The following is a 24218-nucleotide window of genomic DNA, read 5'->3' on the forward strand; positions in this document are numbered from 1 at the left end:
GTTCACAGCTGTGACAGTCTATCCAGATGTATAAATTATCTAAGCTCTGTCTATGTCTTTGTGTGTTAAGTAATCCGTGACTAACAGGCTTGTTTATTTAACATTTAATCTGAAATAAATCTATCGTCGTCCTTCAACAAACAGTCTGTTTCAGCACTTTTACGACATCACCATTTAAGTAAAGCCCTGCATGTTGTAATTAATTGGTTTTGATTACTAGTATCGTACCAGTGGGAGGCTCCTTTACACATTATGCCGGCTAGATTATGGGAACCACAACGGCGCCTATTTCTGCCGTGAAGCAGTCATGTGTAAATATAACTGTGTTTCGGTCTGAAGGGCGCCGTAGCTAGTGAAATTACAGGGCAAATGAGACTTAACATGTTACGTCTCAAGGTGACGAGCGCAATTATAGTGCCGCTCAGATTTTTTGGGTTTTTCAAGAATCCTGAGCGTCACTCAGCCGAACGTCCTGCTCATCTCGTCCCTGATTTTCATAAAAAAAAAAGTTTAAATCTTTACATAATTTTAATAGTAAAATTCATATAATGCATAGTAGAGAGGCGATGGGTTCCGTAAGGTATTTCTTTATCCGTTTTCAAAATGGTCAATCGAGGCCCAACTATATTATAATATTTTATATACACCTTTATATTGTTATTATATTAAAACCAAAAAACTGGATTATCAGTTACCCATTACTGAACACATTTGCGAAAAACAATGTCAAAAAATAACGGGTTGCACTCCGGGAGTGCCGGCACGAGTGAAAACTTGAACATTAACGTTGTCCATTTTTGAATATTTTGGAATAGTTAGAGTAGGTAGTACTGATGGTAATTGATACGCCCTGCCCATTACAATGCAGTGCCGCTCATAGTTCTTGAAATCCCAAAAATTCTGAGCGGCACTACCATTGCGCTCGTCACCTTGAGACATAAGATGTTAAGTCTCATTTGCCCAGTAATTTCACTAGCTACGGCGCCCTTCAGACCGAAACACAATAATGCTTACACATTACTGCTTCACGTCAGAAATAGTCGCCGTTGTACCGTGCAAAGGAGCCTGGTAAAATTTAAAATAATAAAAATAAATACAAAAATTTATACGTAAAATAATTATGACGCAATGTTTTTATGTATTCGACAACAATTAAGACCAGAATATTGCCAAACTAATGATGCTTTTAACAAAATTTCTAAAATCGACATACTTTTTCATTTTATGTTATGGGATACGTTTTGTAATAGGCCTGTTACGACATTTATTCTAATCACCATTATAACACTTAAAGATTTTTTTGTGTTTATGCTAATTAATTATTTGCATATTATGTTATGTATCTACTATTGCGAAAATCAGATCGCGTATTCGATTCCTCATTAGTTGTTATCTATACAATATCTAATATATAAAATTCTCATGTCGCGGTGTTTAGTTAAACTCCTTCGAAACGGCTCGACCGATTCTCATGAAATTTTGTGTGCATATTGGGTAGGTCTGTGAATCGGACATCATCTATTTTTCATCCCCCTAAATGTTAAGGGTGGCAAAATTTTTTTGACATTTTTTTTTATATTTGTTGAATTATGAGTCAGCATTAAAAAATACATACAACTTCAAATGTTCACCCATCTACGATCAACAGTTACTGTATCGCGATTTTAATATCGGCAATACAACGTTTGCTGGGTCAGCTAGTATTAAAATAAAATCTTAGAAAATTAAAAACTGTACAAATATATTCTTATCATTGAATGCATGGGGCACACTAAAAGTTTCCCGAAATCAAAAATTTTATGAGAAGTTTCACTTTTACCAATTCCGAAGAGGCAGTGATAGCGTTCGATCAGCTGTTTAAAATGTAAAGGAGGGTATTTTGAAAAGCAATAAACATAATGTTTTGGTTATAACATGTTATTTTTTTAAGTTTTGCGTTTTTCGAACGATCCTAGGTACCAATTCCCTAGTCCCTGGATTATGTAAAATTTTAAATTCTTATAGCATAGCTGATATTGATATATTTGCTGATTCCTTAGCCAAATTCCGCCAGACCATTTGCATCTCTAATAAGGTTATAATTGAAAAATTGATGTAACTGTTTAAAACTCATTTATTAATTTAAAAAAAAAAAATTGTAACTTATTGTATATAATACCTAAAATTAATCACTTCTGTGCATGCTGTGTTTATTTGTAAGTAATCACTACATTTAGTTCCTAGTTTTTAGTTCTACTTTTCTTTATTTGTGTGTATTATTGTATGTGATTGTAAATAAACCTAATAAATAAATAAATGACGTAGGAGGCAGCAACTAGTAGATATAAAGTAATCTAACCTATATTATTCAATCTGTTATCTGTTAGTTATCTACAACGCCTGTCCCGGTCGTTAACCTCTATTAAGTGTTAAAAGTAATTTGTTATTGAGTTAACATTAACTACCAAATGTAAACAATTCTCGACAAAATATTACGATTACTGCAGCCATTACATTAAATATACACTTGATAATTAGATACATAATGCATACATTTTAACCACGAAGTAACACAATCTAATACAAAGTCCAGACATATTAAATAACATCTGTATAAACAGAGCTCAACCCTTCTGTTTTATATTTTAAAAATAACATTTTTTGAAGTTATACTTCTTTAGGCGCGTTATGAAAAAATTATGAGAGTGAAATTTTAAGATGCGCGCGCATCACTGTAACATAAAAGTAACAGGTTGAAGTTGGTTCCTAAAATTTTCTGACGTTTGCGACATTCGTTTTTTTTTGGTGTGTTCGTCCATTATTATTTTTATTTGCGGATAGGCAAAGGGTTCAAGCCCGTGCAGCCGTATTCGTTATTTAATAATTAATTGTCAAAGCCATTGTTGCAAGATTGTTCTTTCTACAAACGTAGAATAGCAACGAGGAATAAATAGTTTTAAGGATTTTCTTTGTTAGGCCAAAGATGTATAACTTCTTGCGTGCATATATAAGTACACACACACTTTTTTTGACTGTCTCTCAATATGTGAAACACTAATTTGTTTGTGATTTTAAACAGAGGTGATCACTCATACTGCATGTCTACATTATCTCTGGATGTCGCTGGTACGTGAAGCCCCCTCCCGTTCCCCTTTCACCCCCGTTTCTTTCCTGTTGCGTCAGTACGGTTTACAGTTTCATTACAGTTATATATCGTGATCGTTTCGTGCTATCACTGCTTTGTTTTTGAAATTTTCATTGTTATGTTTTAACTTTTGTTGTCAATTGTTCTGCGTCGCTATAATAGTTCTATGAGAAAAATATAATCTTTTTTTACTTTACCCAGATTCTTGCATTGATTTTTCATCATTATAATAATAATAATCAGCATCATAACACAACACCTTTACATCAATCTATAATTCTAACAAAATTAATTATAGTTTATTTAATAATAATATCTTAGTGATGCTTGTTTTGCACACCGTACCAAAGCGACGATGTGACGTCATCAACGTCCAGTCCAGAGATAATGTAACCGGGTAGTAATAATTTGAAATGCTGTGGAATTACATTATCCAATCACCATAAACTCGTTCATGTGGAAAGAATCGCATCATTCCATTTGCAATCATTGCCTATCACGGCTATATAGCATCTATTACAAGATATGGTATCTTGCTATGGGGTAACTCCACAAACATAAACAAAATATTACTGGCTCAAAACAGATGCATAAGAGCTGTGGCTGGTATAGTTCCCTTCGATAGTTGCAGACCACTATTTTTAAATTTAAACATACTTACTGTTACCGATATATACTCGTACTAGAGGCTAGTTTATTTGTTAACTCTCGGCTGGGCGACTGTTCTTTGTTTCCATCGCGTGATCCTACTAGACTTCGAGAACCCCACATTAGAACCATATGTACCAAAAATACTGTAATGCTGTAAAAATATTGAATAAATTACCAAAAGAAATAAGAGAGGAGGCAGTGTTAAATAGATTTAAATTATTAACACTGTTAAATAAATATTGTTTTTACTCAATAAACGAATATTACCAAACGAAGTGTTAACTCTCACTCATACTATTTTTAACAATAATATAATATTTAAATTATTTTTTGTGATTATTTTTACTACATTATCTCTTAGCATTTCATTAATTATTGTAATTGTGTATTATTAGGTCATTTAGGTATGGCTTTACGTTGGTCAAATTAAATGTAGCCGTTCTTATTGATTGTGTTATGTTTATAACATTGTGAAGCGAAACCACAAAAATATTTGCATGTCTGTCAAGACATGACGAAACATGTGCCTGCTCTTAAATTTGTAAAAACTTTACTTGTGAATTTTTCTGGCAAATAAAGTACTTTGACTTTGGTTCAGGTTATGTTATTGATAATATAATAAGCACTATTGTATAAAAGTGTTTCGGCTTCATGACCTGAAATCAACTTTTAATATTTCTGAAACGATTCCTATAAGATTTTCAATGACATATAGCTCATGTTATGAAGAGTAATAGTAAATAAGTGTATTTTTTTATGACAATAAGAGATGTGACGAGCAGGACGTTCAGCGGATCGTAATTGATACGCCCTGTCCATTACAATGCAGTGCCGCTCAGGATTCTTGAAAAACCCGAAAATTCTGAGCGGCACGACAATTGCGCTCGTCACCTTGAGACATAAGAAGTCACATTTCCCCAGTAACTTCACTAGCTGCGGCGCCCTTTAGACCGAAACACAGTAATGTTTACACATAACTTTTTCACGGCAGAAATAGGCGCCGTTGTGGTACCCTTAATCTAGCCGGCATCCTGCGCAAAGGAGCCTCCCACTGGTGTATGTAGAGTACTGTACAAAAAATGTAATCACTGTCACTCAAAACTCAAAAACTACTACAATTTTCATGCTAATTTCTCCAATGGATAGTGTGGTTCTCGAAGAAGGTTTCGGTGTATAATTTGTTAAGTTTTTGTTTACATATTTGTATGCATCAACGATATTTGTAGGATGTATCGGAAAAATTAGCCGTCTGGGAGCTTTTAAGATAACGCTGTCTTAACCCTTTGAAATATAACAAAACAAAGAATGGTGGAATTGTGTATCTTATATAGGCCTTTAAAAAAGTCCGCAATGGCATATATCTATCTTGTAAGGATAACACACTACATCCATTTTAATACTTAATTTAAAAAATAGCCAATTATAAAGTGGTAATGTAAAATCTGTATACACAAATACGATATTAATCCTTATCATTATATTACTACATATTACAAAATCATTCATAAATACGTTTTTTTTTTTCATTTTAAACTCATTAACTTTCATTACACATGTCCGATAGCTTTAGACTACATTGTTCCCGAATACTTACATCATTTTTTTTCTATTGACAGAACAGCGTCTGTCGAGTCAGCTAGTAAGATAATCTAATATTTAAAATTCTCGTGTCCCGGTGTTTGTTACCAAACTCCTCCGAAACGGCTAAAAGTGTGCATTGGGTAGGTAGGTCTGAGAATCGGCCAACATATATTTTTTATAACCCTAAATGATAGGGGTGACCCCGTAAATATATATTTTTTTTATAATGATTACAAACATACATACAACATCAAATTTTCGCCTTTCTGCGATCTACAACTATTTTTGTATCGCGCTTTTTATATTATTCTGTTCCATCCACAAATGCGCTATAGTATAGGGTTGCAAGATGGTAATCGAATACAGGTCTGAGATTCGGTCGTCAGCTATTTTTTATAACCCAAAAATTTTAATTATTGATTTTTTTATTACTTTATATGGTTAATTCAACGTTTGCTGGGTCAGCTAGTATATTATAATATTTTCTGATATTATATTAATTCTCATGATTTTCATATATAACGCGAAAACCAATATGACATAGCGAACTATGAACTTGAGCTTACAATGCGAACACGTTAGTAAAAACAGGAGAACAGTAACTGTGTAACTGAACACCAAGACTTTCCCGTTAACTCCGCTACTTGTACTTACAACTTATAGTATCTACCTCTACCTAGTTAATACCTCGTTAAGGTCTGTTCAAACTGAGGCGAATAACGCGCAGGACGCGTTTTAGAGCAATTCCCTCGCTCGCTTACGGCCGTTCCCAATATTCAGTCTATCTCTTGCTTGAGATTTTTTTTAATTGTCTCAATAAACTTATCGACGGTAACTCACCTTATCCGTACACGCTGTCTGTCAATCGGACGACTATACGTCGTATCAGCGATAGAAGTTTGTATATAAATTGCAATTCATGCGTCCCAATATAAGGCGATAAGAATGACTTATCGGGTTTATTGGGACAGTTTCAGATTATTGACAGCTAATTACTGACAGTAGAAGGTAGTAATTTATCTCTATCTGTAGATAGTATATTGGGAACGGCCGTTAGCCTCTCAAACTGACGCGACTTCCCGCGTGTCATTTTTGGTTCTTTAGTGGAGAAACATCATGCATTATAAGACTAAACAATCCCACCGGGTGTCCCGCTCTTGTTTCGCTTCAACTTGAACGACTACTTGCGTTAATTTGAACACATCCATACAAGTTAGCTGACACAATTGGCGCGAGCGACTTCCGTCCCGAGTCGCGTTATTCGCCTCTGTTTGAACAGAGCTTTAAGCTGGGATTAATACTTCAAGAGCTTGGTATTGATGAGCATTACGTACAACGTCATAATATAGGTTAATGTTAGCAGAGTGAATGTAGAAATTCTAATGTGATTTCTGCCGTGAAGCAGTAATGTGTAAGCATTACTGTGTTTCGGTCTGAAGGACGCCGTAGCGCGTAGTATTGAAAAGAGCGCAAAAAAAGAATGCTGGGAGAGTTTCTTGCGCCGCTTCTTCTCTCTCAGAGCGCCATTTGTTTCCGAAGCGGTAGTAGTATCTAGTAGTATAAGAAATGACATCAAAAAGAATTCTAAAGGAATCAATTTTGAGAAAATAAATACCTTTTATGCCTTTAAGCTAGTGAAATTACTGGGCAAATGAGACCTAACATCTTAGGTGTCGAGCGCAGTTGTGGTGCCGCTCAGAATTTTTGGGTTTTTCAAGAATCTTGAGCGGCACTGCGTTTTAATACCAATTACCATCAGCCGAAAGTCCTGCTCCTTTCGTCCCTTACTGTCATAAACAAAAAATCAAGTTAGTAGTTAAATAATAAAAACACAAGGCGCCCTGTCGACAGTACGTTAAATTAAAAATAAAAACAATTACTCGTTGTAGTTCTATTACCGAGACTAGTTCAATTAGTTTTTACAATTTTTGGGTTTTACAAGAATACTGTGAGGCACTGTAACGGGCAGGGCGTACCAATTACCATCAGCTAAACGTACTGCTCGTCTCGTCCCTTTTTGTCATAAAAAAAATGTTCTTACTCTTCTGTAAAATTTCTAGTTCATGTTAACGAGTCGTGTTACCGGTTTTTAAGTTAAATTAAGAATATGCTTTTAGGTTCTCAAATGTGCATAATTAAGCAGGAAGTGCATTGAGGAGAGGATGTAGCTCCCGGATGGGGTGAAATACACTTGTGTCTCAAGTTTAGTCTGAAGTAAAACATTGTTTGATCTCTTTTATTGTGAAAAAATATGTTAATGATGCTTAGTGTCTGTGGTAAAATTTTAATTTGAAATATGAAGGACTAGCTTTTAGTCGCGACTTCGTCTGCGTGGAATAGTTATTTTGGGCAACACTTTAATTTTTTAGGTTACTATGCAAATAAAAATAATACACACAGAATCTGCTCTTTCCGCATACGGTGGCGCTCTTCCCTGTTATTGTGGACAGTCTCTTTAATAGTATTTCATTGTGAATCTCGTCTTTCAGCCCCATGTCGGTCAAAATTTCAAAGTGGCCTCAATACAAAGTTTATGGTTTTATCTCTGAAAATAACGAAGTCCCATACAAACTTCCACCCCCTATTTGTATCCCGACATTTATTTTTTTGCAATTTAAGGTAGCCTATGTCATTTTCCAAGCTCAATTCTATCTCTGTGTAAAATTTCATTTGTAATTTTAAACGATGTGTCTAAAATATACTTAAAAATCAGCTTTGAGAATTTACATGAAGTAATGTTTTTATACATACATATAATCACGCCTCTTTCCCGTAGGGGTAGGCAGAGACCACTTCTTTCCACTTGCTACGATCCTTACATACTTGTTTCGCTTCGTCCACTTTCATTATTCCTTTCATACATGCTCTCTGGTTTAGGGTACTCTTGACCTGGCCTTTTTTCAAGACGTCCCTGATTTGATCTTGAAACGTCCGCCTAGGTCTACCCCTTCCAACACTTATGTTCCAAATGTTTTTATGTACCTTGATTACCTGATTCATGGAAATTGGCTGTCTGAGCAAGCTATAGCAGGTAGGCATGCGATCGTAGTACATACTAATACTGCCCAATTGTTCACATTTCGTTCGTCAGAAAATTCGGTGAAGTCTAGTTGCCCTGGGATCTTGCACTATATAAGTTAAGTTTCAAATTTTTATCAGACAAGGTCTGTGATTACCGACCAGCGGGTTGTGGGTCCCATTCCTGGTTGGATCTGGGATTCTAAAACAGATTTCAACGGCAACAGAGAGCTGACCACTAGTACATAATTGAATACAGCATCGCCATTGAAAAAATTTACAAATCATTAAAATCACTACATTTTATAAACCGAAGTCCTCCGCCGCATCTGTCTGTCTGTCTGTTCGCGATAAACTCAAAAACAACTTTCATGTTGTTTTCACCAATGAACTTAAGAAAGAAAAAGATTCATCAATATAGTATTAATTTAGTGTTAAAAATGTTGGTTTAAAAACAGTGTTAGGTTAGGTTAGTAGGTAGGTATTTAATACACTGTATTGAGAAACAAAAAGATTCATCAATATAGTATTCATTTAGTGTTAAAAATGTTGGTTTAAAAACAGTGTTAGGTTAGGTTAGTAGTTAGGTATTTAATACACTGTATTGAGAAACAAAAAGATTCATCAATATAGTATTAATTTAGTGTTAAAAATGTTGGTTTAAAAACAGTGTTAGGTTAGGTTAGTAGGTAGGTATTTAATACACTGTATTGAGAAACAAAAAGATTCATCAATATAGTATTAATTTAGTGTTAAAAATGTTGGTTTAAAAACAGTGTTAGGTTAGGTTAGTAGGTAGGTATTTAATACACTGTATTGAGAAACAAAAAGATTCATCAATATAGTATTAATTTAGTGTTAAAAATGTTGGTTTAAAAACAGTGTTAGGTTAGGTTAGTAGGTAGGTATTTAATACACTGTATTGAGAAACAAAAAGATTCATCAATATAGTATTCATTTAGTGTTAAAAATGTTGGTTTAAAAACAGTGTTAGGTTAGGTTAGTAGGTAGGTATTTAATACACTGTATTGAGAAACAAAAAGATTCATCAATATAGTATTAATTTAGTGTTAAAAATGTTGGTTTAAAAACAGTGTTAGGTTAGGTTAGTAGGTAGGTATTTAATACACTGTATTGAGAAACAAAAAGATTCATCAATATAGTATTAATTTAGTGTTAAAAATGTTGGTTTAAAAACAGTGTTAGGTTAGGTTAGTAGGTAGGTATTTAATACACTGTATTGAGAAACAAAAAGATTCATCAATATAGTATTAATTTAGTGTTAAAAATGTTGGTTTAAAAACAGTGTTAGGTTAGGTTAGTAGGTAGGTATTTAATACACTGTATTGAGAAACAAAAAGATTCATCAATATAGTATTAATTTAGTGTTAAAAATGTTGGTTTAAAAACAGTGTTAGGTTAGGTTAGTAGGTAGGTATTTAATACACTGTATTGAGAAACAAAAAGATTCATCAATATAGTATTCATTTAGTGTTAAAAATGTTGGTTTAAAAACAGTGTTAGGTTAGGTTAGTAGGTAGGTATTTAATACACTGTATTGAGAAACAAAAAGATTCATCAATATAGTATTAATTTAGTGTTAAAAATGTTGGTTTAAAAACAGTGTTAGGTTAGGTTAGTAGGTAGGTATTTAATACACTGTATTGAGAAACAAAAAGATTCATCAATATAGTATTCATTTAGTGTTAAAAATGTTGGTTTAAAAACAGTGTTAGGTTAGGTTAGTAGGTAGGTATTTAATACACTGTATTGAGAAACAAAAAGATTCATCAATATAGTATTAATTTAGTGTTAAAAATGTTGGTTTAAAAACAGTGTTAGGTTAGGTTAGTAGGTAGGTATTTAATACACTGTATTGAGAAACAAAAAGATTCATCAATATAGTATTAATTTAGTGTTAAAAATGTTGGTTTAAAAACAGTGTTAGGTTAGGTTAGTAGGTAGGTATTTAATACACTGTATTGAGAAACAAAAAGATTCATCAATATAGTATTAATTTAGTGTTAAAAATGTTGGTTTAAAAACAGTGTTAGGTTAGGTTAGTAGGTAGGTATTTAATACACTGTATTGAGAAACAAAAAGATTCATCAATATAGTATTCATTTAGTGTTAAAAATGTTGGTTTAAAAACAGTGTTAGGTTAGGTTAGTAGGTAGGTATTTAATACACTGTATTGAGAAACAAAAAGATTCATCAATATAGTATTAATTTAGTGTTAAAAATGTTGGTTTAAAAACAGTGTTAGGTTAGGTTAGTAGGTAGGTATTTAATACACTGTATTGAGAAACAAAAAGATTCATCAATATAGTATTCATTTAGTGTTAAAAATGTTGGTTTAAAAACAGTGTTAGGTTAGGTTAGTAGGTAGGTATTTAATACACTGTATTGAGAAACAAAAAGATTCATCAATATAGTATTAATTTAGTGTTAAAAATGTTGGTTTAAAAACAGTGTTAGGTTAGGTTAGTAGGTAGGTATTTAATACACTGTATTGAGAAACAAAAAGATTCATCAATATAGTATTAATTTAGTGTTAAAAATGTTGGTTTAAAAACAGTGTTAGGTTAGGTTAGTAGGTAGGTATTTAATACACTGTATTGAGAAACAAAAAGATTCATCAATATAGTATTCATTTAGTGTTAAAAATGTTGGTTTAAAAACAGTGTTAGGTTAGGTTAGTAGGTAGGTATTTAATACACTGTATTGAGAAACAAAAAGATTCATCAATATAGTATTAATTTAGTGTTAAAAATGTTGGTTTAAAAACAGTGTTAGGTTAGGTTAGTAGGTAGGTATTTAATACACTGTATTGAGAAACAAAAAGATTCATCAATATAGTATTCATTTAGTGTTAAAAATGTTGGTTTAAAAACAGTGTTAGGTTAGGTTAGTAGGTAGGTATTTAATACACTGTATTGAGAAACAAAAAGATTCATCAATATAGTATTAATTTAGTGTTAAAAATGTTGGTTTAAAAACAGTGTTAGGTTAGGTTAGTAGGTAGGTATTTAATACACTGTATTGAGAAACAAAAAGATTCATCAATATAGTATTCATTTAGTGTTAAAAATGTTGGTTTAAAAACAGTGTTAGGTTAGGTTAGTAGGTAGGTATTTAATACACTGTATTGAGAAACAAAAAGATTCATCAATATAGTATTCATTTAGTGTTAAAAATGTTGGTTTAAAAACAGTGTTAGGTTAGGTTAGTAGGTAGGTATTTAATACACTGTATTGAGAAACAAAAAGATTCATCAATATAGTATTAATTTAGTGTTAAAAATGTTGGTTTAAAAACAGTGTTAGGTTAGGTTAGTAGGTAGGTATTTAATACACTGTATTGAGAAACAAAAAGATTCATCAATATAGTATTCATTTAGTGTTAAAAATGTTGGTTTAAAAACAGTGTTAGGTTAGGTTAGTAGGTAGGTATTTAATACACTGTATTGAGAAACAAAAAGATTCATCAATATAGTATTAATTTAGTGTTAAAAATGTTGGTTTAAAAACAGTGTTAGGTTAGGTTAGTAGGTAGGTATTTAATACACTGTATTGAGAAACAAAAAGATTCATCAATATAGTATTCATTTAGTGTTAAAAATGTTGGTTTAAAAACAGTGTTAGGTTAGGTTAGTAGGTAGGTATTTAATACACTGTATTGAGAAACAAAAAGATTCATCAATATAGTATTAATTTAGTGTTAAAAATGTTGGTTTAAAAACAGTGTTAGGTTAGGTTAGTAGGTAGGTATTTAATACACTGTATTGAGAAACAAAAAGATTCATCAATATAGTATTCATTTAGTGTTAAAAATGTTGGTTTAAAAACAGTGTTAGGTTAGGTTAGTAGGTAGGTATTTAATACACTGTATTGAGAAACAAAAAGATTCATCAATATAGTATTAATTTAGTGTTAAAAATGTTGGTTTAAAAACAGTGTTAGGTTAGGTTAGTAGGTAGGTATTTAATACACTGTATTGAGAAACAAAAAGATTCATCAATATAGTATTCATTTAGTGTTAAAAATGTTGGTTTAAAAACAGTGTTAGGTTAGGTTAGTAGGTAGGTATTTAATACACTGTATTGAGAAACAAAAAGATTCATCAATATAGTATTAATTTAGTGTTAAAAATGTTGGTTTAAAAACAGTGTTAGGTTAGGTTAGTAGGTAGGTATTTAATACACTGTATTGAGAAACAAAAAGATTCATCAATATAGTATTAATTTAGTGTTAAAAATGTTGGTTTAAAAACAGTGTTAGGTTAGGTTAGTAGGTAGGTATTTAATACACTGTATTGAGAAACAAAAAGATTCATCAATATAGTATTCATTTAGTGTTAAAAATGTTGGTTTAAAAACAGTGTTAGGTTAGGTTAGTAGGTAGGTATTTAATACACTGTATTGAGAAACAAAAAGATTCATCAATATAGTATTAATTTAGTGTTAAAAATGTTGGTTTAAAAACAGTGTTAGGTTAGGTTAGTAGGTAGGTATTTAATACACTGTATTGAGAAACAAAAAGATTCATCAATATAGTATTCATTTAGTGTTAAAAATGTTGGTTTAAAAACAGTGTTAGGTTAGGTTAGTAGGTAGGTATTTAATACACTGTATTGAGAAACAAAAAGATTCATCAATATAGTATTAATTTAGTGTTAAAAATGTTGGTTTAAAAACAGTGTTAGGTTAGGTTAGTAGGTAGGTATTTAATACACTGTATTGAGAAACAAAAAGATTCATCAATATAGTATTCATTTACCCCCTTATTCATAATAGTCTGCTAACTTTAAGCATTGCTAATTCTCACTCTGTCTTCTTCTATTGACCTAAGTCAGAATGAGAAAAAACACTCCTTAGCGGCTGTTTTAAGTTAGCGGACTATTATGAATAAGGGGGTTAGTGTTAAAAATGCTGGTTACGAATCAGTTGGAAACAAAAAGATTCATCAATTTATATTCATTAAGTGTTAACAATGTTTTTTAAAAGAAACAGTTTTATTGTATAAAGCGGAGATGAATTCTACAACACAATAGTGAACACACAATGCCTGTTGCTGTATTCTATAGGTAATGTATACTAAAGTTTCACGGCAGATGCGACGCTTTCAAAGACACGTGCGTTATCTCACGACTAACAACACTGCACAGCTGGTGATTCAAACAAGTTCAAGGAAGTGAACCTTATACTGCTGTTCGAAACAGATTTTAAACAGATATTTTTAATTAAAATTAGTAAGTAAGTATATATTTATTTGGAACAAACACTACAAATACAGGTAAACATTTACAAAATATAATAACAAATAATATGAAAATCTTATCTAAATTAAATCTAAAGATTTTCTTGACGATAAAATACTAAATAATAAAAATTAACTTCGACTGAACTCAATATCATTGTGTAGCTAATGACATTATATTATAAATTAAAATGAATAATCCTATGAAATAATAACTATTGTATGATTGATGTTAATCTAAGTTTGCTTGGGATGTACATCTTTTTTTAGTATAGTACAGTATATTATAATTGTTACAGAAATTAAAACGTGAACTGACTATGTATTCCACTATAAGTTTGCATGCCTTATGGGTTAGGATAAGAGCAGCTGTTAATTATAAGCCAACAACATCTTATTATTACCTTATCTTGCAAATAAAGTTGATTTGATTTGATTTGAAATAATTACGTATATAATATACATGCTTAATCTACTTAAAACTAAAATACATTAAGAACCAAAGATAAAACTAAAGTAAGGCCTATTCTATATCAACATAATAAGCTGATGTTTGCAGTGTTTTGTCCCAAAAAGGTTTGCTTCTCAGCATATTAGTTAGTAGTTATTTTCAGGTACCTTCAAGATGGCGGCCGTCGCGATACAGCCACAAGTGCTTCGATTATTAAATACAATAATTATGTATTAATAAATGATAGTACTCAAAACATAAGATAAAAAGTAATATTGTTATAGACGCTAGTTTGTAACAATTATTACTTAGATATAACTAAACAGATATATTTTCACTATCGTAATATAGTTCCATTTTGAGATACACATCAGAAATTGTGAATCTTTTGAAAAGTTTCGTCTTTATTAATTCAATCATAAGTTTTAAGCCGATTCAGTATTCGTTGATATGAATACGATCTGAAACTAAATCAGTTAGATTTAGTTTCAGATCGTATTCAATAGAACAAACATTAGCGACTAGAAACCGTGAGACAAGAATCCGAAGCTTATCAATAAGACGCAGTTATTTTCCCCAAAGTCAAACGGCCTTACAAATAAACTTGACATAAAGTTATACCTGAGAATAAACAAAGAATATGCATTGTATATCGCTGACAACATGTCAATTTTTCTTAATGTCAAGAAGCCCCACAAATTAACCCGGGAAAGGTTGTAACGTTCTTATAAACCAATTGTAAGCAAAATTTCTATTTGTAAATACATATTATGCATATTCTTGGTGTTATCTCAGGAATAACTTTATACCAAGTTTATTTGTAAGGCCGAAAGTGTTTATTTGCATAAACATGATATATTGATGTAACATAAATTTAAAGTACATGTTTGCCATATTTATGACGTGTAAATTATACAAAATACATTATACATTACAAAATAATTAATTACTTATACAGGGTGTCCCAAAGTTATGGGACGTGAAGGGAAAGTACCTTAAATATCGTAGATAGGATATTTTACTGAAAGAAGACTTTATGTTATTTTTAAAATTTAGTAATTCTGCATTCAAAGATTTTCTAAAAATTACTTGCCTCGTCTGGGAATCGAACCGACTTAAATGTAAAAAAACACCCCTACTTTTATGATATGTATATATGAGAAAGTAGTCAATTGAGTGGGTATTTTTTTGTAAATTAATTAATTAATTAAATGCTCAAAATGTGATCAAAGAAGTATGACTTCTTGCGTACATAAGTACATACACATTTTTTTAAATTGAAAATAGCGGGCGCGATCGTCAGACAGCTAGCGTGTAGCCTCTGGGGCACAATTGTACGGAACCCGCAGGTGTGCACGGTGCTCCACATCAACAAGGCATTAATAAACAACACACAAGAACGCACGCACACATCGCCGGCGGTACGTGACCACACTGCCGAGTGCCGAGTACCGACTCTACTTACAACTTCACTGCGCCCTTTCCGTACAGGAATGTGTACAATGCGGATGTTGCTCTACAACTTTATTTAATTATTTTTGACAACTTACATTGAATCATGCTAAGGATATCTATGCTACTTCTGGACCTGACGTCGATGACTGATTTTTAAGTTCGGTGATGTCTAATTTATAAATATTCTTAATATGATTTTAAAATCACTTCTTAAGTAATAAAAAAATGTAGAGTTATAGAGACTGCCAGTAGAGGTCAAAACTTAGAACTTTTCTTATAAAATTTGAAATTTCATAATGTTGAAAAACAATTAAATTATTAATTTCAATTTAAAGAATTATATAAATCAAACAAAAACACTATTGCAACAATGAACTTTTCACTAAATCTGTTCACTTATAAGATATACACAGCACTAATGTTGCACAATACGTCAGCTGTATAGCTACAGATATACTGCTATAAGCATTTCAGTGACTCGAATTCACGAGATTTCCAAAAAGTATATTGGTAAACTCCCGTACTAACGGTGAAACGATAACATTTGCAAAGAAATATGGCTGTGAATATTTTACGGTATCATTTATTTTATTTCTTTTATAGGTATGTACAATATGAAACAAAAATTACTTTAATTACGATTTTAAGTATCTAATTAATATACTAGAAGTATTTTTAGTTAAAGAATTAACATTTTATTTTGAGTTCATAACAATAGAAAAATATATTATGCACTAAGTAGAGCAACCATCGCATGAACATCGTCGTGAAGTCAGCGGCATCCACTTTTTTTACCATCCCAAGTCCCAACGTAGAGCCTCGTCCCTTTAAACCCCGAACAAGTATTCAGTTCCTTGTTCGCGCTCAAAACACTCACCATGTGCGCTCTAAACACAGATTATACACTCAAATAGTGCTCCAGTCTCTAGTGTGATCATAATTAGTTCTTACAATGGATACGATCAATGTGGTATTGAAAACTGGTTACAAAATTGTTAAGGATTTCTCTGAGCAGCATATTCATGTAAGTTATTAACATAATGTACTAGGAAAAAGCAGTTATTATTAATTATTGTAACAAGGTTATATGTTTATTCATATATTTCAATAAACTCAAAGTACATATTATGCAATTTAAGAGTAGGTGAAACTAAATCCCATAAAAAATTCAATTTATACAATAAGTTCTATACGCTACACAAATCCGAAAAGGAAACCGTAGACTAAACTTAAGATGTGGCTGTTGGCAATAAAATTGGAACGTTCTTAATACAGTTATAAATGTAACATTTTAATCTGAGTTTAATGAACATATTCGTGAAGCCCACTCTAAGTAAAGCAGCACTCAAAGTAACCTACATTGCAAATTACAATTTTGATATCGCATGCCTGCAGCTTATAAAATGTTTTAACGGTATTGTAACGGAAATATATAAACGTGGTCGAGCTGCGAAAGTTTTATAGATTACAATAAAGAGAACAAAGACTTATTAACAACGTTTAGATGTTGAAGCTTTCGATATTTAAATTCTTAATAACCTCGGCCTATGATAGGCCTAATGAAATCCCAACTGTCAACGATAACATTTTACGGCCGTTTTCAATAACATATATATCTTTAGTTTAACTTACTAGAGGACGGCAAATCTACCCTTTTACGTTTAATTACATTTCAATAACCTATCGACTTAAAGCATTGGACTATAGCTATATTGGACATAACTATGGATACATAAGATCTTGTCATTAAACGGTGACAGTAATATATCCGTAACTAGAGATACGTTATTGAAAACGTCCGTTAATCAATATATTAAAGTAACATATTGTAGAAGCGGTTGTTAGACTATGCTAATAAAAATCGGTTATTTATATTTTCACGGTATAGATACCGTGTAGAGAAAATATAAATACCAAGAGCAAGTAAACCAAGAAATATTTAATGTAACGCGATGCTTATCGGTCGAATTGATTTAATCTATTTGAATGATAATATAAATTTGTAATATGTTATTTATGTTTTACTTTTATTGCCTTTAACGATGCTTATTATAGATATGTTGTGGAAATTTATTGAAGTAGGCGTTACTTTGCGGAAATCCATAATTATACAAATGATTTAAGTTTTATTTAGTGTTAAGTTCGCCAATATTTGTTTTTAAACAATTCGACACGTGTTTCGCCCCTACACGAGGCATCCTCAGGACGTGTTGTCTCGCCAAAATCCGGTACGAGACATGACACATTTCAGTCAAATATTGGCGGAATTAACACTAAATAAAACTTAAATCATTTGTATATATCATTTGTATAACTCATATGTTGTACTAAATGTATATATTATATTATACATGATATTCCAAATGCCAAATTCCGCGAACACCAACATTGGTAATCTTTAATAATCTTATAATTGGAAAATTAATGTAACTGTGTATAACATTGTAACCTCCTCCTCCTCACGTCGGTTTCCTCAGTGCTGAGGGTCGTGATCATCTCGACAGAGTACTTTGTTGCGTATTATTTGCCGCCATCTGCCCCTGTCGGAAGCAGAGTGTAAAGCGTCGTGGACAGTGGTTTCAAGGGCAGTGCGAATCTGATCGGCCCATCACATGGGGCTCCTTCCTCTTGGTCTTCTTCCCTCCACCTTCCCTGTTACCATCAGTCTCTCCAGGTTGTCTTCATCCCTTCTGGCGATGTGGCCGAAGTATTCTAGGACCCTACGCAAGCAGATGGTAGAGAGCCTAGTCACAATGCTAGCCCAGCCGTTTCAGGATCGACACACATTGACACATTGTAACCTACTCATTTATTAGTAAAAAAAACCGTTTAATTCGTTACTTATTCTATATAATACTTAAAATTAATTATTTCTGTGTATGCTGTGTTTATTTGTAAGTAATCACTACATTTAGTTCCTAATTTTTAGTTCAACTTTTTATATTTGTGTGTATTATTGTAAGTGATTGTCAATAAATCTAATAAATAAATAAATAAATATTAACATAGCCTAATAGCTACTTCCTAGTTTCCTTTTAACACACAGAACAAATTTCAATTTTTTGTATCAAATATATGCCTTAACGATGTTCTTATTAAAGGAGTCTTTAAATTTTATTCAATTTTATGTTGTTAAATATATCTTAATAATCTTAGATAATTTATATGTCTTGATAGACTGTAACAGCTGTGAACACGCCGACAAAATAGCGGCGATCTGTTAACCTCTATTTTCAGCAACACACGTACACTTTAAGAAAGTGGCATACGTATATCGCGAGTTATGACGTAGCTTGTCACGCACACTAAAGTAACAAACCTGGTCTTTTGTCATGTGTTGCCTAATAAAAAGAGGCTCTATGTAGAGTCTAGGCATATAAATTATCTATTCGACACAAATATAGAACTATCCTATGCCTTTATTTAAATAATAAACTAAAAAATTATCTGTTGTAGAGACTGCCGATAGAAGTGAAAACTTTTAATATTAAAATTTTAAATTTCATTATGCTCAAAAACAATTATATTATTAATTTCTATTTATAAATTTTCAATTTTTTTCAACAATGCTCAGTGAACTTTTCACTAAATCCATTCAATTTCACTTATAAGATATACACAGTACTAATGTTGCACAATACGTCAGCTGTATAGCTACAGGTATACTGCTTTAAGCATTTCGGTGTCGCGAACTCACGAGATTATACCAATCCAAAAAGTGTTTAACTACATTTATTTGTATTTCTAATTATTTATGTATCGCGTGCAACAGTCATGAGCATGTCGGTGACGCGAACCCATACGATTTTCCCATACCAAAAAGTTCCCATCGCGGCGAAAGAAGTTTTCAGTTCAATGATGTTGTCTACTTAATAATTTATATTGTTATCAGATGGAAACATCAGGTGGGTCGGAGAGCTCCGGCGGGGAAGATGCAGAGGCCCGAAGGTCTCGGCGAGGCCATGTTCTGGCAGAGCTGCTGCAAACCGAACGAATCTACGTACAGGAAATGGGATCCATACTCACAGTAAGTTTTAACACCTACGATACAATGTCAAAGTCAAATAAACTTTAATCACTAAGGCTCAAAGTAAGCTTTTGAATAGGCACTATAAATATTTCTTTTAAATTACTGAATTTACCATATGTTCGGAAAAAGTTGAGCTCGTGAGAAGAACGTACAAGAAACTCAACGGCCACTCTTTTCAAGCTAATAGAGTATTTTACACTATAATATACATAACAATATAGTTTGTAAGGTGCTGCATCTGATACATTTTTTTTTAATAATAATAATACTTTTATTTCATTTTCTTTTACACTCACTGCAAATAACTTAAATTACTAAATGTACAATATTTATTACATAATACCAATTATTTACATCTTTTTATCGCTAATTGTAACAATACATTGAACATTGAAAATTTGGTTTTGCAGTGATATTAAAAGACCTCTGACCCCGAAACTAGTTAAAACTGTATCTTCGGGGTCAGTGATTCCTCGACAAATGACTGAATATTATGATTTGTGTTTAAATAAAATAAATTATGTCATTAAAAATAATATATATTTCAGTAGTCTTCTTTTAATCAGCAGTCTTAATGATAATTCCATATTAGAAATAAAAATATATTTAAATAAATAGATAAAAAATATATTTGTTTACCATAGGAAGGGACCATGGAACATTATATATGATATATATATTAATCCCTATATGATAATCCACTATACTATAGCCTTCTTTGTCAAAGAATATTTAAAATGTTTCTTGAATTTGTGCTCAGTGAGTCCTAGTATACTGTCTGGTATTTTATTTATTAACTCTATCTAACTTATTAAACGGCAAGAACAGTTTATTCCTTCTTTTTGAATTAAATTAATTCAAATAACTATTATTCAACCGACACCGTTTGGAATCTAATATTTGCGAACCCTTAACGCAGCTTTTTTGAAACTAAAAATAGATTTTTTTTTAATTATTGACACACTTTTAACACAAATTATCTTGCCCCAAGTTAAGCATATATAGCCTGTGTTATGGGTTACAAGACAACGATATATTTGATACAATATACTTACTTAAACATACATAAATTCATATAAATATACATAAATACATTTAAACATACATGACTCGGAAATAAACATCTATATTCATCATATAAATGTTTATTGTTTCAATATTATTTCAATAGATTGTTTTTTATTTCGGTAACTTGTATTTTTGATCTCTTAGTATTGACATTGTAAACTCTCAATTCTGATCTAATTGCGGAACACGTAATAATTATTATAATATTGTTACGCTATCGGTATTGTTAATGCTCTGATGATCAAGCTTTTTTATTGATGCCATCTATTAGATAAATATGTTGTGAAATTTAAATGATGAGTTGTCACAGTCCATTAAGCACTTCGATATCTCCTGCGTACGCGCTCTGAAAATTAAATATGCCATTGTATTAAAATATATGCGCACCTTAGCTATGTTATGGAGAATCTAACATCTCAACAACCACCTGATATACCCAACGCGATGCACGCAACTGTCTGCAATCACTCGCCGTAACGATGCATTCGCCACATTCGCGAATAGCATTTCGCTGCAAGCTCTCGCGTGTTACTAAACAACTCCAATAGTTAGTTACATATCGAAGGGACACAACAGTTTTACTCCAAAATGAGATATGGAAAATATAATCTTCATAAATCTTCCGCTAATCTCAGCATCGGAACTTCCTACTCCTGGTACTACAGAAAAAACGAAAACTCAACGAAACCAAAGAAGAAACGCCTCTGGAGGGCCACGTCGGACTCCACGCTGTTCAGCGATTATGCAAACCAGATTGCACTCTTCGAAAGAGAAAAGATAAGGAAAAATACAAAGCCTCATAAATCTGCAAGTGATGTTGGCAAAACGAATCGTGTTAAATACCAGCCACGGAACATTAAACCAGTGCAACTGCTGCCGTTCGCAGGCAATTTCTTTTACGGTAGTACAATCCCAGGCTATGAGAACTCGAATAAATCTGAAGAGAAAATAAATTATCTACCAGATTCCGATGTTGTTACTATATCCGAAGCAAACACTGGCGAATCCATAACCACTGCGCCTACTGTTATTGATATTCCAGATATAATAAAGAACCCTATTTATGGATGTAGAGAAACTGATGTAGAAACCACGACACCTGAATATATAACAGATGCAACGGTTTCTAAGGATTCACAATTGCAATCAAAGAGTTGTACTGAGATTAGAAACACGATGTGCATCGACACTGAAGATATATTTGCAAATATTCTAAAGGATTACAAAAAAATTATGAAAGAATGGAATAATACAGTAGCTGAACACTATTCCACTCCGTCCAACTCGAAAAGTTCAACCATGTGTACGAATAATACAGACAGTTATGTCCGGAGTTTGCATTCAACTCTATCGTATCGTAAGAAAAAAAGGGAAAAATCCCATAATAATAATTTTAACTACAATTTTGATAAATGCAGACGATACCAGAATTACTATAAGAGGAAATCACAGAGCTTGAATAGGAATAATAGTTACAGCAATTGGACAAGCTCGTTACAGAATTTTAAGAATATATTCCGAAAACATGGAAAGCCATTGTCGCCGCCAGAATGTGATTGTTTGGAAGCTATTTACGAAGATTATGACAGGCGTCTTCAGCAGTGGTGTGATACTTTAAGTGACTGCACTTCTTATCTCACATCGGTATACATGTCTTTTTAAAATAATTGTTTTTTGTCACTGCATTAAGAGTATATTATGTATTGTCCTGAGATCAGATATTCAAATTGGTGATATGACATTAAATTTGTTGTAGGGTTACAAGGAAGAATTAGAGAAACCAGAAAACCAGCATATTTTGCCGGCTAGCCTTGTTGGACAAACTGATGTTTTATTCGGCAATCTTAATGAACTATTCACATTCCATCAGGATATATTTCTGAAAGATTTGGAGAGATCGATATCGGCAACAGAGCTGGTGGCACTCTGTTTTGTTGAAAAGGTAAACTTAATGTTTAATATTTTATGCTTATAAAATCTGAACCTACAGGATAATTGGCTAGCGCTTAGCAGAAAGGAACCAGTCCACAAAATCATAAAATAATTACTGTTTGACACCCCGAACAAAACTAATCCGATATTATTAGTTTAAAAAGGAACCAGTTCACTTCTCGTATTTGTAGCAAAGATATTGAACACATCCACAAAAAATATACTATAAGTCACAAAACAAAACAATAACTATCTTAAGACTTTGGACCTCAAATACTCAGCTTAGTTTGCATGTGGACTGGTTCCATTTTGCTAAGCGCTAGCCAATTTTTGTAAATGTAGCAGCAGAATTGTTATTGACTTTCTATGTTAAAATAATTCTAGATAACGCAAAACTAATTTGAATTTAATTTTCAGAGAGATACATTTTTCCGCCTGTACAGTTATTATTGCCAGAACATTCCACGGTCAGAGCGGCTTCGGGAAACTTTGGTCGATACACATTTGTTTCTGCAAGCGTGTCAGCAACGGTTAGGTCATAAACTGCCACTGGCTGCGTATCTTCTTAAACCTGTGCAGAGAATCACTAAATACCAGTTGCTATTAAAGGTTTGTATCATTTTTCTTCATGTGCCAAAATATACAGCCGAATTCATTACGAAGACCCAAGATTCCAAAGAACTGCAACGATAAGGAATGGATATTTCGAAGATTATAGAATCTTGTATTCTATAATCGCTAAAATTATGACGTCACTCTTTCCGTAAATGTCCACTGTAATTACGTATAACTACCGGTGTATTATTAATATGCCTTACTAATTAGAAATTATTTAAAATATTCGTATGAAATTATTGATTGATTTCCACATTGATTGAATTTTATGAGGCTATTTTCAAGAACACGCGACATTGAGTAGATAATAAATGAGTTTGCAATAAATGTCTTCTTAGGATTGTTCACATGTGCATTAATATTTCAGGACTTGCTAAGGTACAGCGAGTGTGGGTCAATGAGTTCAGGGCTCCAGCAGGCTTTGGACTGTATGTTGGTCGTGCTGAAATGTGTCAATGACTCCATGCATCAAATAGCCATCACGGGTGTCCCTGTAAGTACTATATATCTGTTACAATTAGTATTGTATATATATTCATATATTCTATAATATCTAATCTTTTACCAGTGGGAGGCTCCTTTGCACAGGATGCCGGCTAGATTATGGGTACCACAACGGCGCCTATTTCTGCCGTGAAGCAGTAATGTGTTAGCATTATTGTGTTTCGGTCTGAAGGGTGCCGTAGCAAGTGAAATTACTGGGCAAATGACACTTAACATCTTATGTCTCAAGGAGACGAGCGAAAATGTAATGCCACTAAGGATTTTCAATTTTTTCAAGAATCCTCAGCGGCACTGCATTCAAATTCAAAATCACTTTATTCATGCAGGTCACGGAAATTTATGAATGTCAAAACATAAAAATATTTTTTCTTATTGAGTTTACCGCTACTTCGTAAAGGGTTGAGCTAATCAGAAGAAGTAGCAAGAAACTCATTGCCACTCTTTTTAGTCAAGATTTACATTTTAATTGTTTTACAAATCATTTCAAATACAATATATGCAAAATGACGCAACAAAAATACTCAAATGTCA

The 24218-nt window shown here is 32.3% G+C and overlaps 1 protein-coding gene across 9 annotated transcripts in view; it reads left to right on the top strand.

Annotated features, from left to right (window-relative positions):
• The window catches only part of LOC126971831 (guanine nucleotide exchange factor DBS-like), a 186873-nt gene that overhangs the window by 152292 nt on the left and 10363 nt on the right, over positions 1–24218 (top strand). For 8 of the 9 annotated variants that reach the window (XR_007730999.1, XM_050818265.1, XM_050818268.1 and 5 more), the window contains 4 exons: positions 19431–19565; positions 22393–22578; positions 22986–23177; positions 23551–23676. Coding sequence is in view for 8 of the 9 variants with exons in the window: in XM_050818265.1 (XP_050674222.1) it covers positions 19431–19565; positions 22393–22578; positions 22986–23177; positions 23551–23676 (639 nt within the window). In the remaining variant the exon portion in view is untranslated. Of the gene's footprint in view, positions 1–16395; positions 16563–19430; positions 19566–22392; positions 22579–22985; positions 23178–23550; positions 23677–24218 lie in introns of those variants that run through there. The other variant, XM_050818274.1, reaches the window with a different exon arrangement.

The sequence above is a fragment of the Leptidea sinapis genome, chromosome 24, assembly GCF_905404315.1.
Source record: "Leptidea sinapis chromosome 24, ilLepSina1.1, whole genome shotgun sequence".
Classification (NCBI taxonomy): Eukaryota; Metazoa; Arthropoda; class Insecta; order Lepidoptera; family Pieridae; genus Leptidea; species Leptidea sinapis.